The sequence below is a fragment of the Oreochromis niloticus genome, linkage group LG3 (genome assembly GCF_001858045.2).
Source record: "Oreochromis niloticus isolate F11D_XX linkage group LG3, O_niloticus_UMD_NMBU, whole genome shotgun sequence".
Taxonomy (NCBI): domain Eukaryota; kingdom Metazoa; phylum Chordata; class Actinopteri; order Cichliformes; family Cichlidae; genus Oreochromis; species Oreochromis niloticus.
The window spans coordinates 23,901,850-23,917,848 of NC_031967.2; the positions used below are offsets into that span (position 1 = coordinate 23,901,850).

The window sequence follows — 15,999 nt, forward strand, 5'->3', positions numbered from 1 at the left end:
GTAACAAGAAAGAGGCTGAAAGCTGTAATAGAGTGAACAATGCGAGATAAGGATAGTGCGAGTGTGTGTGTGTGTGTGTGTGTGTGTGTGTGTGTGCTGCAGTGCCAGCTGAAAATAAGGGTTATTATATACACCCCAGCTGACAATTTAAAGTAACAGCACTGTGAAAAAATAACTTTTCACTTTGATTGGTAGTTTTTCAAGTAATTAAACAAAGCAGTACATCAGAAATTGCAAAAATACAGCTGGCTTCCACATAGCTGGCAATATAAAGAGAGCTTTACAAGACTGCTGGCTGGCTTTTGTGTTATTGAAAGTTCACACTGAAATTCATGGCAACCAAAGGATTAATCAAGTCCTTTTGTTTGCACTGTGAGTTTGTAGTTTTGGATGAAATTACTCAACAAATATTGGATGGTTGTCATTTAATTGCTTTTTGTAATCTCTGACTCGTTAGCGTGCCACAGTTGGTTTAGAGCCAAATACCACAGATTGTATGTAGAAGATGGGTATAGCCACTAGGGACGTCACCAGAGCCAATACTTCTACTCTTTGATGCCAAAATCCTGAAAACACGGTGGTACTGTGGAGACAACACGCCACTACAAGTATTCTTGTGTGTCCTTACATGCTGAAGGGCACCCACACAAGTACAAGGAAAAACTACATGTGGAAGACGGTGACTAGCAAAGCCACTGAGATAGCTTTGCCCCATATTATCGATAGCTGGATATGGAAGTACTTTGTGTTATGCTGAAACACACGTTACTTTTCTGTTTGAGACAGCTTTGCCCTTCAGAAATCAACCAGCGTGCCACATGCTGAAACGTTTGTAGAGGCTAATGTTGTGTTGGGGTTGTAATGAATCCCAAAGATTTAATATTTGGTGCTAATATCTATAGAATTAGCTTGTTCCTAATTTAAAATGAAATTAAAGAAAGATGAAACAAAATGTGTACTTAGACAAAAAAATCCCTTTAATAAATGTTCCTTATCAACATTATATTTTTATTGACAATAAACAATAAAACGTTAGGATCTTTGCCGAGTAGCCCGCTAATGTTAGCATTAGCATTTATTGTAAACATTTCACCCTGAGGGTCAAAGCTGACTTCACATCAGTAATGCAGCTGTCTCAAACCTAACATTAATGTGCATTTCAGGATAAAATGAGAAGGATGACACTTTGTATCTTTCTAAATATGAAGTGAAGCTTACTATTATTTAAACATATCTGAATGTTGGCCTTTTAGCTGCTTTGCTAAATTGGAAGGATTTCCTCCCTTGGTCTGAAAAACCGAAAACATAGTTTGGATATTGCAATTTGGAAATTATCACCCCATGATGTGGGCGTCCTTCTTTTTCTTCTTGTTCAGCATGTAAGGGTAGACTAGAACACACACAGCTTTATACCGCCCCCTTCAGGTCTGGAAGACCACTTCGGTACATACGCTGCCAACGGCTATGTTACCAAAGAAAAACAAGTACCGTAAGTATCGGTTCTGGTGACATTCCTACTTTGTATATATTTTATACCTTGTTAATTAGCAACCATTTTGTGAGAAACATGGTACTTGGCACCGACTACTAAATGTCTCTTATTGTGAAATCCCAACTAGCCACTATAAATCATGTTTGAGGTCACATGACTCACAGTCTGAGGTCTATAAGTTTTACTTAATTAATTAATTTGATGTGTAAGTGTAATTTTCTCATAGATTTACATTTACAACCAGACAACCTGCCCTCTGCTGGCGTTTAGGTGGGTTTTGAAGGCACTTTACATTTTCATATTTCAGACCAGAAGTTCTCCATCCATCTTTCATGCATCTGTCTCTAATGTTCCTGCAACATTGCAAGACAATCATATGATGTACAATATATGTGATATCTCTGTCATTGAGGAGAAAATGTCCCTTAAAAGGCCCAAAGAGGTACTTTTGGATTCTATATGTTTACTTCAGTGTAGTTCCATCTGTGTGGGCATCATTATTATTGTCTGTTGATTTTGTTACCTCTCTGATTAGGTTTCCCCTGCTCTCTGCAAGTTTCTTCTTCTGCACTGCAAGTTGGTTAACTTTACCCTCGATCATTTGATCTGGTTATTCAACCTGTCAGGACAATCTGTTGATAATGATGATAGCTGACATCAGCCTGTTGATAATTGTATCGCATTGTTGCGGCTGAGTTACTTTGTGACAGACAGAGGAGCTTATATAAAAGCATGAATCACAAAAAAAGCTACCAGACAACTTTAAATCATCTGTCCCCGACGACACTGCAAAGTGAACCAAGATGACGTGCAACTCAGGAAAATGCCAAGAATCTGTCCTCTAAATAATTGCGTTCACTTTTCTGTCCTTTCTCTTCTTTTGTCTTTTTTACATTAAACCAACATTTTTGAAAAACGTGCATCTGTGCTGCTGCCAGCATTTCCAGTTCACATCGTACACTCGTGCATAGACTGTGCTGGTAAGGGTACGCTGTTAAATTCTGGCTGGCATTTGTGGCTGGCATCATCATTCTGGTGGTGCAGCAACCTGGAGCCACGCGGCAGTGGAACACAATGTGAGGCAGCATAATGGAGCCGGGAAGGACACGATGTTTCCCCTCCTCCTCCTCACGGAGTCGAAGCAATTAATATGACAACTCAGACAGATGGTTGTGTCAGAGCGAGTGATTGACTAAACCAGGTTAGCCATCCTGTCCCTTGGGTGGTGTTAAGACATGGACAGACAATAAATGGAGTACCTGATCTGGAAGCGAGACTGCCAATCACTGTAAGGTGGCAAACTTACGTGCTCTGAATCCAATCAAAATGCAGCAGATGATGCCGCTTATCCAATATGTCCATACACAACTCATCCTTAAATCTTTAAACGTTACCATGATGGGTGGAGTGCTGTTGTCTTTCCCCACCTGTTCACTCACCTGTTAAAGTCCCACGTGCACCCAGCGTATCTCACTGGCATCTGGCACCTTGCACACACATTCACACACACTGACTGGACGAGGCGTCCTAGTCCCTTTTTATCCTCTAAGCGCAGGCATAAATCCACAGGTTGGGACACACCGGTGTTGCATTGGAGGCCAGCGCAGGCCTTGTTGTCAGCAGGGTCTCTGGGTATTAGCCTGTTAATCCTTCACAGAGAAGAAGCTGATAAATTCATGCCAGGGACTGGTTCAGACCGAAAAGGCAACTTAGAACTGCTCGTCCAGTACTGTTACCTGACACTGGCTGATATCCATCCATCCAGTAACTGCTTAGCCAGTTCAAGCTGGAAAAATATGAATTTTCATTTGCTTTTTCCCAAATATGAGTCACTGTTGGCTGAGTCTGTGTTGCTTTATGCAGTCCTTTCTTTCAAATTCAGCTGGTGCCAGCTAACTGTTTCATCCAGCTTTTTCTTTCATTTTCTTTCTTTTATTTGCTTTGATCAGCTCATGTTTTTGCTTTTTCTTAACAGATATGAACTGAATTTTGTGTGATATGTTTTTATTTGAAATCTAATCTAAGCGTGTGGCACAGCAGTGGTCAGCTGGCTTCTTAGAGGTGTGTTTAGGATACATTACGTCATTTTCCCAAATCATCCCCGTGGCACCGAAGTTCAGGGCTCCGGATCTCTTTTTGAGGGGTGGGGTGTATTTAAAGACTGTAAGGGGGGCGGGTGGGGGGGTTCCTAAATATTGGTGACACCTGTTGTGTGTTGTAACTGTTAGCTTTCTCCACTTCGGTCCTGTCACTTTATCGACTCTTAAAACCTCTGGAGGAACTCGGTGCGGTTGTTGTTTACTAGAGAGCTCTGATGTGAGGAAAGTGATGTCAGACAGGAAAAAATCCACACATAGCTGAAAATATAGTTCCTTATTGTTAAGCTCTAGTTTCACCATTAAGAGGCTGAACGGAAAAGATGTTTCTAATTCTCTCCATTAGGTGTAGCTGACAGCTGAACACCGTTTTATTAGTGTGGATTTGAGTTTGCCTCTCTCTCACACACAACAGTCGTAGTTTCAGAAGTGCTGTGATTTTCTTCTTTATTGTTTGAGATGACAAGCCTTGATGGGAGTGTTGTTTGTCCACTCAGAGCTCATATGGCTCAACCGCGGCTGTTCCAGCCTGTCAGAAGTGTCGTGATTGAGCACTTACATAAGCGCCCTCAGTGTTTTCATGTGCAAATCCTGGAAATGTCATCATGTCAGCAGCTCTCCAAAGTATTTTACAAACGTGAACAGTGGCGTCGATGCAAGAGGTTTATTTATTTGGGTTTTTCTTTTTTGGTAGATGAGTTTGATGCGTTTGAGTTTATACGGCTGTGAGGAGGTTGAGAGGAGAGCTCAGCAGTGTTCACAGAGAGCAGGCTGTGCACTTTGGCCATACAGTGACACAGAAACACCGCCTGTGACATTTCCTGCTCTCTCTGTCAGTGTAGTTAAATCACAGCAGCTTGTGTCAACAGGAAGCAAACCTCACAGAATATTTTATTGATGCATTATATGTAAATGAAACCAAAAACTTAGACCAATCCGGTGGTCTGATGATGAGACGGATTGTTATAGCTTAAAAACGCAGTGAATGAAATGAGCAGGAGCAGTTCAGGGGCCTGTGTCTCTGTCTGTGTGTGTTTTTAATAAGTACTGACCTGTGGTTTGTTGACACTGGAAGCTGTGGCTTTTGATTGCAGAGGGGGAAAGGGTGCATCTGCTGTTCTCTGTGCAAACAGTCATTGCTGCCCGACAGGTGGACTGACGTGCTCGCGGTTCAAAATCGACATGGCTATAAATAGATTTATGGCTTTTGGTAGTTTTTCAGAGCGAAAATTCCATTTTCAGTGCTCACAGCAGTATATACATTATTTTTATTGTCTTCCTCTGAATATATTTTCAGTATGGATTTAATCTTAGCCCTGCATCACAAGCATAAATACCTCGTAAATAAAAGAGCGCAGTGTTTTCATGCATGTGAGTGTGAGTGAGCTGTCACTGGTTTGTATGTGAGTGCTGAACAGTGTGACCAAAGGTAGCTGTAGTGGACAGGTGTGAATGGGGTCCCAAATGTCAGCCCTGCAGGCAGGCTATTTTTAAAGTGGCACAGACATAAATACGTGGGTTAAACTAAGGCTGGGCACATGCAGGTGTACTGTGGGAAGACTGGCTCTTTCCTTTCAAACCACATGAACAGATTTTTATCTTACCTCACATGGACCACTCACCTGATCTGGTTGGAAAAGACCTGTGATTGGCTCCACTCATAAGCCTACATCCTAAAATCCAGCGCGGAGGCTCCACTTCAGTCACAACATGCTGACAGGTTATAGATTTTCAACAAACCCTTTGCTTTCTGTTCTATGGAGAACTCTGACTTCATAGAGTTGGGCTCAAAACACTTTAGTTACAAACCACAGGACAAATGCCAGAGAATGAAAAAGAATACTTTTCTGTGCATCCTCACTATTATTCTTTATTTAAACTAACGAAAGTTGAAAGAATGAGGTTAGGGGCTTAGAGTGGAGCGCAGCAGTGAAAGCGTCCTGTCTTACTCCATCACGGCCTCGCTAAGTGATGCTCTAAAACGCAGCACTTACCAACAATAACAGAGACTTCCGAAAATGGTTTAGAATCGATTTAACAGCTTTTCTACCACAAAGTGCTGCCAATTTGTTTTTCTAAAGCTCTGCTTGTTGTTTTTAATTCTGCTCCGCATCACAGACCTCATAATTTCCCTCCACAATCAGCAGATTAAAACGCACCAAATCTTGAGACTGGCACATAAAGCCATGCAGAGATGATCTGTGCTGGCAGTGTTCCCTGTAAGCCACATCACTGTGCACATTTTTATTCCAGACAAACATATTTCTGTAATTAGATCAGCCTCATGTGATCGAAGGCACTAATTATTGAAATCAGCTACTGTAGACTTTTGTAATTAAATCTAAGCACTCTTTGGGGGGGGGAAAAAAAGGCCTGCAGCCAGCGACACAATGGTGCAAAGAGGTGAGGTGTAAGCTGAGCTTGTCCTGAAGGTTTATGTAATTATGCATCTTATTAGAAGTGATTTTTATTTATTTATTTATCTATTATTTACCTATTTAGATTTCCTTAGGAGAGGCTGAGGCAGAGAAATGGAGCTATGAGAGTGCAAAGACAGGCTTGATATATGTGGAGCAGCACTCAGTCTGGGCTAATCACCAAGTCAACTACAGCTGACTGTGTGTGTGTGTGTGTGTGTGTGTGTGTGTGCGTGTGTGTGTGTGTGTGTGTGGGTCAGCTGTGGAAGGCCATTTTGTGCACACAGGGCGCTGAGATTTATGCGGGAGGTAAACTCAATATAATCCCACTTCACGGCCGCCGTGTCATGCAGCACTCACTTTATGATGGAAGGCTTTTCTTAAATGTAACCTCATTAAAAGAAGCATTACTAAAAGCATCTCGTAACGTTTGAGATATCGACATTCAAATAATCCTTCATTTTAAACAGGAGTTTTATAATCGTTAGCCGACATTTTTCATAATTGCAAAAAGGGTTCGCAGCTGGAAGATGATGTTTAAGGTGGCGGCAACATCTAGTGTCTGGGGAAAAAAGAGGATATTTTTGCACTTCGGCACTTATTCTTCAAATTATAATCAATCAGTCGACTTGTTAACATTTTTAAATTCATGCCTTTTTTAATGAAACATGACCATCGTTGGTGTGAGTTCCTACCCCCACCTATGGCCAAGATCACGAGGGTTAATATGTGAAAGAATGATGCAGAAATGAGCTTCATATAAAGAGTAGCAGGCAGGGCTCAGAGGGGAGCCGCTACTCCTCTAACTTGGAAGGAGCCAGCTGAGGTGGTTCGTGCGTCTGATAATGATGAAGCTTCCTCCAAAGTGAGGTGTTCATCCATGTCCTACTGGAAGGAGACAGGACACTCTGGAGAGAGTACATCTTCGAGGAGGTGTCTGTGGAGCAGGAGGTCTGGGCATCTCTGGTTAGCGGTCATGCTGTCATCTGCTGGAGCTAGAGCTCCAGCTAGTGGCAGCTAGCTCCTAACATCTTAGCAGCTGACGGGCATTGTGTAGTCAGAAAGTATGAATATTTACTCCAATCAGAGGTTATTCTGCCGCTTGCTGATGAGCCTTTAATCGTCTAGTCAACATTAGTCGTGCTTATCCCTCCAACAAAGTAATTCATCTGCATCTTCTGCTAGCATGTGCGTTCTTTTCAGGAGCCTTAAAGAGCTTGCGGTTGCATCAGCTCTGTGACGAACAGCCTGGGAAGCTGACATTATCAGGAGCCCGTTCAGATGGAGGAAGAATGTGTGGGAACGTGTGTGTGTGTGTGTGTGTGTGTCAGATGTATTTGGAGGGTGGGGGGTCTGCGGCCCTGGGTCTCCTGGGGGGACGTAGTTATGACGGGCATTCAGCTGGGCTACACTGTGACCTCATTTTACAAGGACCTGTAAAAAGGTCCAGCTGAGCTGAGCCAGGACGGACCAACAGGTGCAGACAGACAGAAGAAAGAGGAGAGGAGGCAGCAGAGGGGAGGGGGAGGGTGCTGGGATGGAGGGTGACTTCATGCCGGCGGACTTTGACGACCACCGCAGGCGTTACAGCAGACTGAGGAGGGGCCGGCTGGCGGGTGGGGTGAAATAATGAAGCGGTACAGACGAAGAAAAGTATCAGCTGTAGTTTCACATGTGTCACAGTTAATTGTTTTTTTTTATCTGAGGCTCATGCAGCGTTTTGGATTTAATGAATCTGTGATTGTGTTTGTGTCTCCAGGTTAAGTGAATCCTTAATTTCACTTAGCGCCACTTCAGCTTCTAACAGCTCTCCCTCTGATGTAGACGCAGCATCACCCCTCTCATCTTTCCTACACTTTCTCAAGTTATTATTTTATATCTCGTCATTTTCTTAAATCCACCCCCCCCCCCCCTCCTCCTCCTCCTCCTCCTCCTCTCTGTCTTGGACTCTTACAGTTCACCTCAGGAATCCTGCCTTCTCAGCTGTCCACTGGTGTCCCATGGCAATCCGATTTAGCCGCCACCTCCCCTTACTCCCTGCCCCTCCCCTCCCCTTCACAGCGCTTTCTCCTCCTTTTCCACCTATTTTAGCCCCCACACCTAACGCCCACCTCCCTGCCTCCACCTCCTCCGTTCTCCTTCACACACCTCCTTGTCCCCTCTCCAGTTTGGCCTGGTGGTCTGTGCGTGCTGGATTGGGAGTCTGTCTAAATTTGGTCATGCATGGCAAAGGAGATGAGCACCTGCTGGTTGGACAGGCGGCCTCTTCTCCCCTCCAGACCCTTACATCAAATTACAGCAGGGCTTGGGCATTCCTGTCACCCCTCTCCGCTCCTCCGCTTTGCTGCTTCTTTGTCTACGAGTCTCCTTTTCTTTGACCTTCAATCTCAAATTCAGATTGAATCCACTTTTGATTTCCAGGTGTGAAAAATTTAGTTTCCAAATGGCCAAATCTGGCAAAAGACTGTGATTCTAATGTAAAACTACTTGTACTAGAGTATAAAAATACTTAGTCAAAAGTACAAGTCTTCTTCTGTGGGATTATAAATTAGGCTGGATCGCACAAAACACTAAATACAAACAGCTGGTCAATAAAACCCAAAACACTGTAATGGGAAACATTTAAAGTAGCTTAAAATGGAAATATTATGTAAAGAAACTAAGTCTCTAATTTGCATTTAAATAAGGTACTTCCCCTGATGACCGCTGATCCTAAGATCACATAATCAAAAGTTCTTTTTCATAGTCTTCAAAAAAGTTTTTATAAAAGTCAAAAACGTGCATGTGAACTCACAATGTTCTGGCTTTTTTTTTTATGAATACATGACCCATGAATCACCTAAGCCTAAAAAAGGCTTCTAGTGGTGAACCAGTGTTGTGAATACACATAACAGACAACTTAGCAAAGAACTGATTTTAAATTATATCTTTGGGAAATTTGTTATTAGCAGCTTCTCGTAAAAACACAACTTGTTCCCATTTCTTTAGCTGAATTTATGCAAAATAGCAAAGATTCCCAAAGAGCTGTTAGCAGAAACCTTGGCATGGTGTGCAGTCTCTCCTTAAAAAATAGGAAACTGGACAAGTGGAGGACAAAAGAAGGCGTCTCAGGCCTAAGATGCTCTCTGCAGCAGATGGACAGTATTTGAAAGTCATATTCTTAATAAGCATCTGATACAGGACCTCGGAGATCCATTTGGCTCTTCAGGTAATCCATGTAGTGTCTCAGTGGGAGGGTGGCTGTCAAGAAGCCATTCTTAAGAAACATGATGACTGAGGTACGCCAAATTACACAAGAACTGGACTGAAAATCGAGCATCTGCAGTCACCTGTAAAACACGGTGGAGGCTCTGTCATGGTTTGGGCTGTATTGCAGCCACTGATGTTGGAGATTTTGCCAAAATTGAGGAATCATGAGCACAGAAAGTACAACCAGTTTTTGAGCCACCATGTAATATCATCTGGAAACAGTTCATTTTTCAACAAACAGACTGCCATTGCATTAAAAGCATACCTGGATGGAAAAACAATGTGAGTTGTGGAGTGGCCTCAGAGCCCTGACTTCAGTAATATACAGTGTGGGATCATTTTCCCATCATCAGAACTATTCCTGAAGACTACTTAAAGAAATGTGAAGACTGACTAAGTGAGTTCAGACTGTGTTGAAGAATAAAGGCGGTCAAACTGAAAGTATATTATAAATCATCACATGCTTACATTACATCGGTTTAATTATAATAATAAAGTTTCAGCCCATCACCAGTCTCCTCCAGGAAGGAGAGGAAATCAGAGTGAAGCAGAAACAGCCCTGAAAACTCTTTATGTAACGGTTTATCTATAAAATGTCAAAAAATGATGAATATATTCAGTTTGCATTTACATAACGGGGGGCAGAAAATCATTAGAGCTGTGAAACAGGAACAAGGAAATGTGCAGCATCTTTGCTTGAAAAATTGCTTCAATTAGTCATCAGGTTAATTCATTTTTCACTCCATCAACTAATTAGATAATCATTTCAGCTCTAGAGCACATGCAGAGATAAGCAGTGTCTACTCTCCCCCACATGCTGTACTTTCCCTTCACTCTGATTTGCTACTTTTTCTCCTCTTCCACTCAGACATTGGCGTGCTTTCTCTGTCTTATCTGTGTCTCTGCTACTTTCCCTCTTTGCTTTTCTGTCCACACAGGCAGATGCAGGAGCGAGGCCCGGAAGCTCGTATAGGCATAAACACACACCCACTTACTTTAAAGGGCACATGCATTTTGATTCCTGGGTTATTTAATGTGCTCTGCTGTGTTGGGAAATTTATGCTCTTACCTACTGAGCACAAACCCTGTTTCGTTGCTAATTTATACATCTCTCTCTGTCTCTCCTCACTCCACCCACACGATCATCTGTAGTTAGTTATTCAGCTCATGTACTTATTCTGCTTCGACGCCCCCGCATCCTCCAAACCCTGGCAAAGTTTTGGCTCTACAGCAGAAGCCCTAACGCACACTCACACCCCTGAGTTTGAACACAAGCACGCACACACACACACGGTTTTTTCAGATTTAAGCTAAACAGCATGGAAAGCCTCTCAGAAATACCTTTCAGCGGCTGATTGATTGATTGATTGAATGGCGCACTGAATTGTCCCCCGCGCGTACGCCTGACGCCATTAGGCAGTTTTCCAGACAGCCCGAAGGCAAGCACTCAGTGCTTAAGAGCCATTTCTGTCTATTATACACGCCACCATCACTCAGTGAGCAACTTGGTTTCCAAAACGGGTGATTTGTAGCTGCTGAAAGACGTAGCGCCCGAGTAAAATGTGATTCTTTTTTTATTTATTTATTTTTTTATAACAGGTACCTTCCTGAGGACCTGCAGACTTCACTTTACTGCACTTGAATGTCCAGCTGCTTAAGAAATATGTGGTGTTGATGCTGAGGAGTCTTTTGCATGTGTAACAAATGACCGCTGAGCAGCAAGGCTTCGATCAGAAATAGGATTCAGTACAGCACAAGTTTTGTTTTATTTATTTATCAAGGCTTCACTTCACCAGCTTAACATGGCAGCCTCTACCAGCAGCAAACATAGACCTCCTAATTGACAACTGGCAGCCCACTGGCAACCCCAGCAACTCCCCCCACCCAACTTCCACCGTGGTCTCTCCCAGAATCTTTAAATAGTCCTCAGACCCCTGGGACACATGCTAATCAGCAACATTTGTGGCTAGTGTTATCTCTTTATCCGACATCATGTGTCTGGAAGACAGAATCATTACAAATCATTAAAATGTTCAATAAATAATCAATAAATATTTAAGAGTTCTCATGTGTAAGTATGTTTCTTGGTGTGCACATGTTTTCCTAAAGTGCAGAGTCCTAATTAAAATGCAAAAGTGTCCAGAAATGCATCCATTATTAGTTAAACCAAGCTCAACACCTGTTGGTAATTATCACCTGTTAGTCCTGCAGATTACACCTGTTTATTACAGTGAGTGTCGTTCATCCTCTTATGAATTCATCTGGGAAGTTCCACAGCCTCAAAAAGCATGCATCAAAACGATCTGAGCCCAAAGTCAGATTGAACTAAGATCAAGCAGCCGTCAAACTGACACAAGTGTCAGTGTGTGACTCCGTCAGCAGCCGCAGTCACAGCAAGGTCACAGATTAAAGAGGACAGCTTGGGCCTCGCTCAGCATTTTGTGACCCCGGTTTCAAAGGGGAAGCATCACATTGTGTGTGTGAGTTTGTAAAACCGTGTGTTTCTGGCTCTCTGTGTGATGTACGTGTGTGTGTGTGCGCGGCAGGTCAAGTCTGTGAATGCAAATGTGTAATATGTGGTACATGTGACCTGTGAGCCTCCGTCTCTTCTCTCCTTTAGACCTTCACAGCTTGGTGTAACTCCCACTTGAGGAAGGCCGGGACACAGATTGAGAACATTGAAGAGGATTTCAGAAATGGCCTCAAACTCATGCTGCTGCTGGAGGTCATATCAGGTGGATGTCATTAAGAGCGCACACCCATGCATGTATACACATTTAAAAACTCAATAATACCAGATAACATACTTGGATTTGGCACGTCCTTGTGGTAAGAAAGAGCAGGTCTTTTTGCTATTTTGATGACACTTATTCTTTTTTTTTCTTTTTTTTTGATGTTGATTACTCCTAAACATTGTTTCACTCCCACCCTGTACCTTCTTCCATCTATAAAATCCAGCAGTCATTATCACTTTATATATAATTTTCTATAATCCCTGTCAGTCTATAGTGATGTTGTACTGATTTGCATAATGACAGAGATTGGGTGAAACAGCAAAAAAATCAGTTTTAAAACAGTTAGTTGAAAGTAAGAAGAGACTGACTGTATCTCAAAGATGGAGACTTTTAAAAAAATAAATAAAGTACTTGCATTCTCTCTTGTGGCCACCAGGGGGGGACTGAACAAAGTTTGACTGTAAAGAAATCTAAGAGGAACATTAAACTATCGCTCACGTGATTTTATGACCTCAATGAAAACTTTCAATGTTAGTTTATATTTCAAGTTTTAAGTCATGTTTTTTTAATTTCTGACTGCTGCATCAGAAAGAATCATCTGATTTCAAAAGGCTATATTTTTAAAAGTAACGAACATAGAAACTTGTGGTAAATTTTAAAATGTACGGCCGAATAAAACTCATCGTACTTTCGTCGCTACCTACCAGAAACCACAAGAAACTCACGAACCCGTGCTTTCTAACTATGTGTTTCAAACATTAACAGTGAACAGCTGCAGGATTACAGCATTTTGGAATCGGATGATTCTTTTTAATAAACTCTGTATATGATAAAGTAGGCGGTTCTACTTTGTGATTGACTAGTTCGCAGCATTTCCCTGCCAGGTCTACTTGTCTTTTGTGATGTCTGGTTTAAAAACAAGCAAACCAAAAAAAACAAGATGGTGAAGATCAAGATGCTGAGCTAGAATATTAAAAACTGTAGACTACAAACAGGTGGTGTCACATTGGCTCCGTCTCTGCAGGTTTTATGACTGCAATTACTCTTATGATTCATAATTGTGTTCTTTGGTAAATAAAATAACACAAACAAGTCAAAGTGTCCAGGAGTCTTCAGATCTTTGTACAGCGGGAGATCAAATGTTCTTGGAGTCGGTGTAAACAATAACTACCGATCAGCTTGATGGATGAGCTAATAAATCTTTTTCTCGTCTTTCTCAGGTGAGAGGCTGCCCAAACCCGACAAAGGCAAGATGCGTTTCCACAAGATCGCCAACGTTAACAAAGCTTTGGACTTCATCTGCAGCAAGGGGGTCAAGCTGGTGTCTATTGGTGCTGAGGGTGAGACAAGACCTTTAAAAGAGTTTTATCTGATTCATCTGGATCTACTAAGACTAGTAACACGCGTCCGTGTGTTTGGTTCGGTCTTGTAGAAATCGTCGACGGTAACGTGAAGATGACTCTTGGTATGATCTGGACCATCATCCTGCGTTTCGCCATCCAGGACATCTCTGTGGAAGGTGTGTTTCCATAAAGCAACACTGAATTTTTGAAGCTTAAATTAACTTTTTTTTTTATGTTAAAGCTGTAAAATAGTGAAATACAGAGTCTGGGAGATAATGCACGAGTTATGAGTTTGCAATTAGTCTTTGTAAGAGTGCAGAAACTGCTGGAGCAGTCACCATGCCTGAGCACAACAGACAGAGACAGTTGTCTGTGTCTCAAACACAGTCACGTGAACGCAAAGTTACACACATCCTACTAGAATACACAAAATCTCTGTGTGTTTATTTGTTTTTTTGGCTGCCAACTCCTCCCACACAATCAGGAGTTGAGCAACCAAACTTGGCACACAGGTACACCTCAGGCCTCTGAAGCACCTGTTTCAGCTTTATAACACTTTATAAAAGCATCATATCATTTTTATTTCACAATAATAACATTTAGTTTATGAACAAATTAAGGGTTGAAGATATAATGTTTTATGATGCCAAAATGTTGCCTGGCAACCAACTGGCAATGAGCTAAAATGACCTGTGTTTTTGCCTTTATGCACTTTATGAAAGCAAACTAACAGCACGAGCACTGCAGCTTGGATATGTACTAGTCAGTCAAATGTGTGAAGGGCATTCTGAGTCATCTTCTTAGAAAATGAGATAAACAACACTCACTCACACATACACGAGTATATATACTGTTAAAACTGTAGCTGCTCATATTAAACCTCTCCTTGAGACTTCTCAGCACTTAGTTTCAGACCAATCTACTCTCAGCTCTGTATGATGTCACTAAGAGCAGATGTCCTAATATGGTCATCTTCTGTTTTCAAAGGAAAGCCAATCAAAGAGGAAGAGGAGATAAAATTTCGAGTTTCTGACAGAGAATGAACCAAGGCCCAGTTTTAGCTAAATAAAGCTTATTTCAAACTGTATGGTCATGCAAAGCTATCTTAAGTGATATAATAATATCTTAAATTGCGTCCACACTGGAAATGATTTGCAGCACCATAGCAACCAATGACCACAGAAAGTGAATGGCATGCAGCCGAGCTACAGGTACCACTGTGGACAGGAAGTGGGCACAATCAGAAGTAAACTTCCAGCCAAGCAACTGAAACGACTACCAATGAAAGTTAAGAACGCCGATGATTGACACATGACCTGGTAGTAAATATATTAGAGGGTCACCTAGGCAACGACAGCCTGGAATATCCTAAGCGACCAGCCGCTGGCTTCAAAGCGATGCACAGAGAGTGAAGCGCTTCCAGTGTGGATGCAGTTTTAGAATAAAATGATGAGGCTGGAAATGAGTGTGGTAGATTTAATGCCTTTAAGTGCTGTGTGTGTGTGTGTGTGTGTGTGAGTGATTTGTTGCTTCCTTGTTTGGTAATCCCACCCCTGAGCTGCATTTGCACCTCATGCCATTTTATTTTAACCTTAAAGCTGTCAGCAGGTCAACCCACAATAAATTCTTGTTTACAAAGACTCCGACCTTGTTCACTCTGTCCTTCCACACTCCGCCCCCACGCCCACACACCCCCACTTACCTTCAAGTCATCTCCTTTAGCTTAGCTTTTATTGCTTCAGCTCTTCAATCTTCTTCTGCTGTCATACAGCTTGACTTTCTTCGCAGTCGACCTCGCTCTAACCTCTCATAACTCCTCTTCCCTCCACTAGTGCAGGAAATTATCTTTAAGCCACCCGTCAGACGAGCTTGAGAAATATATTGACTGCTGCTAAAATCATACACCTTTTTTTTTAATGGCAGATCTTGATCCTAAACATCTTTGTGCAGTATTTAAACCTTTGACAGCTGCCCCCCATCACTCTCTCTCATCCTGCTCCTCTTCCTGACCGTTATTCCTCTTCTCTTAATGTTCAAAATAACACAAACCCTCATCTAAAATCATCTCCTCTTCTCAACTTTTTCAGAGACCTCTGCTAAGGAGGGTCTGCTGCTGTGGTGCCAGAGGAAGACTGCCCCCTACAGGAACGTCAATGTACAGAACTTCCACATTAGGTGGGTGAGCGATGCCGACCTGTGGCATCAGCAGGGAACTGCAATCATTCAGCTTATACTTCTGTCTGATGCTGATTTCTTTTCCTGTTTATGTTTTCCTCCCTCCATGTCACCCACTGATCATCTACTCCTTCTTTTCTCCTCGCGCCTCTTTGCCTGCCGCTGTTTCCTCACTCATGCCCCCCTCCTTCCTCTTCCTCTTCTTACGGCTCAGTTGGAAGGATGGCCTGGCCCTGTGTGCCCTCATCCACAGACACAGACCCGACCTCATTGACTACTCCAAACTGAGAAAGGTGGCCTGTCCTTCCCTACTTTCCCCTCTATTTTCAACCTTTATACTGAACCATGATTAATGCAGTCTTTTTTTATGTCTTTTCACTTTCATCATTGAAGCTCTGTTGGAAATATTTTTTCCTGTGAACTGAATTTCAGCTCATTAGAAAGAACCCAAAAAGACAACCCACCAAAATACTGCACTTGTAGATCACAAGA

The 15,999-nt window shown here is 42.3% G+C and overlaps 1 protein-coding gene across 1 annotated transcript in view; it reads left to right on the plus strand.

Annotated features, from left to right (window-relative positions):
- Nucleotides 1-15,999, plus strand: part of actn3b (actinin alpha 3b) — a 36,676-nt gene that overhangs the window by 8,093 nt on the left and 12,584 nt on the right. Inside the window, exons 2-6 of the mRNA XM_003447547.4 lie at nucleotides 11,875-11,989; nucleotides 13,210-13,329; nucleotides 13,422-13,508; nucleotides 15,420-15,507; nucleotides 15,722-15,800. Coding sequence (XP_003447595.1) covers nucleotides 11,875-11,989; nucleotides 13,210-13,329; nucleotides 13,422-13,508; nucleotides 15,420-15,507; nucleotides 15,722-15,800 — 489 coding nt within the window. The remainder of the gene's footprint in view (nucleotides 1-11,874; nucleotides 11,990-13,209; nucleotides 13,330-13,421; nucleotides 13,509-15,419; nucleotides 15,508-15,721; nucleotides 15,801-15,999) is intronic.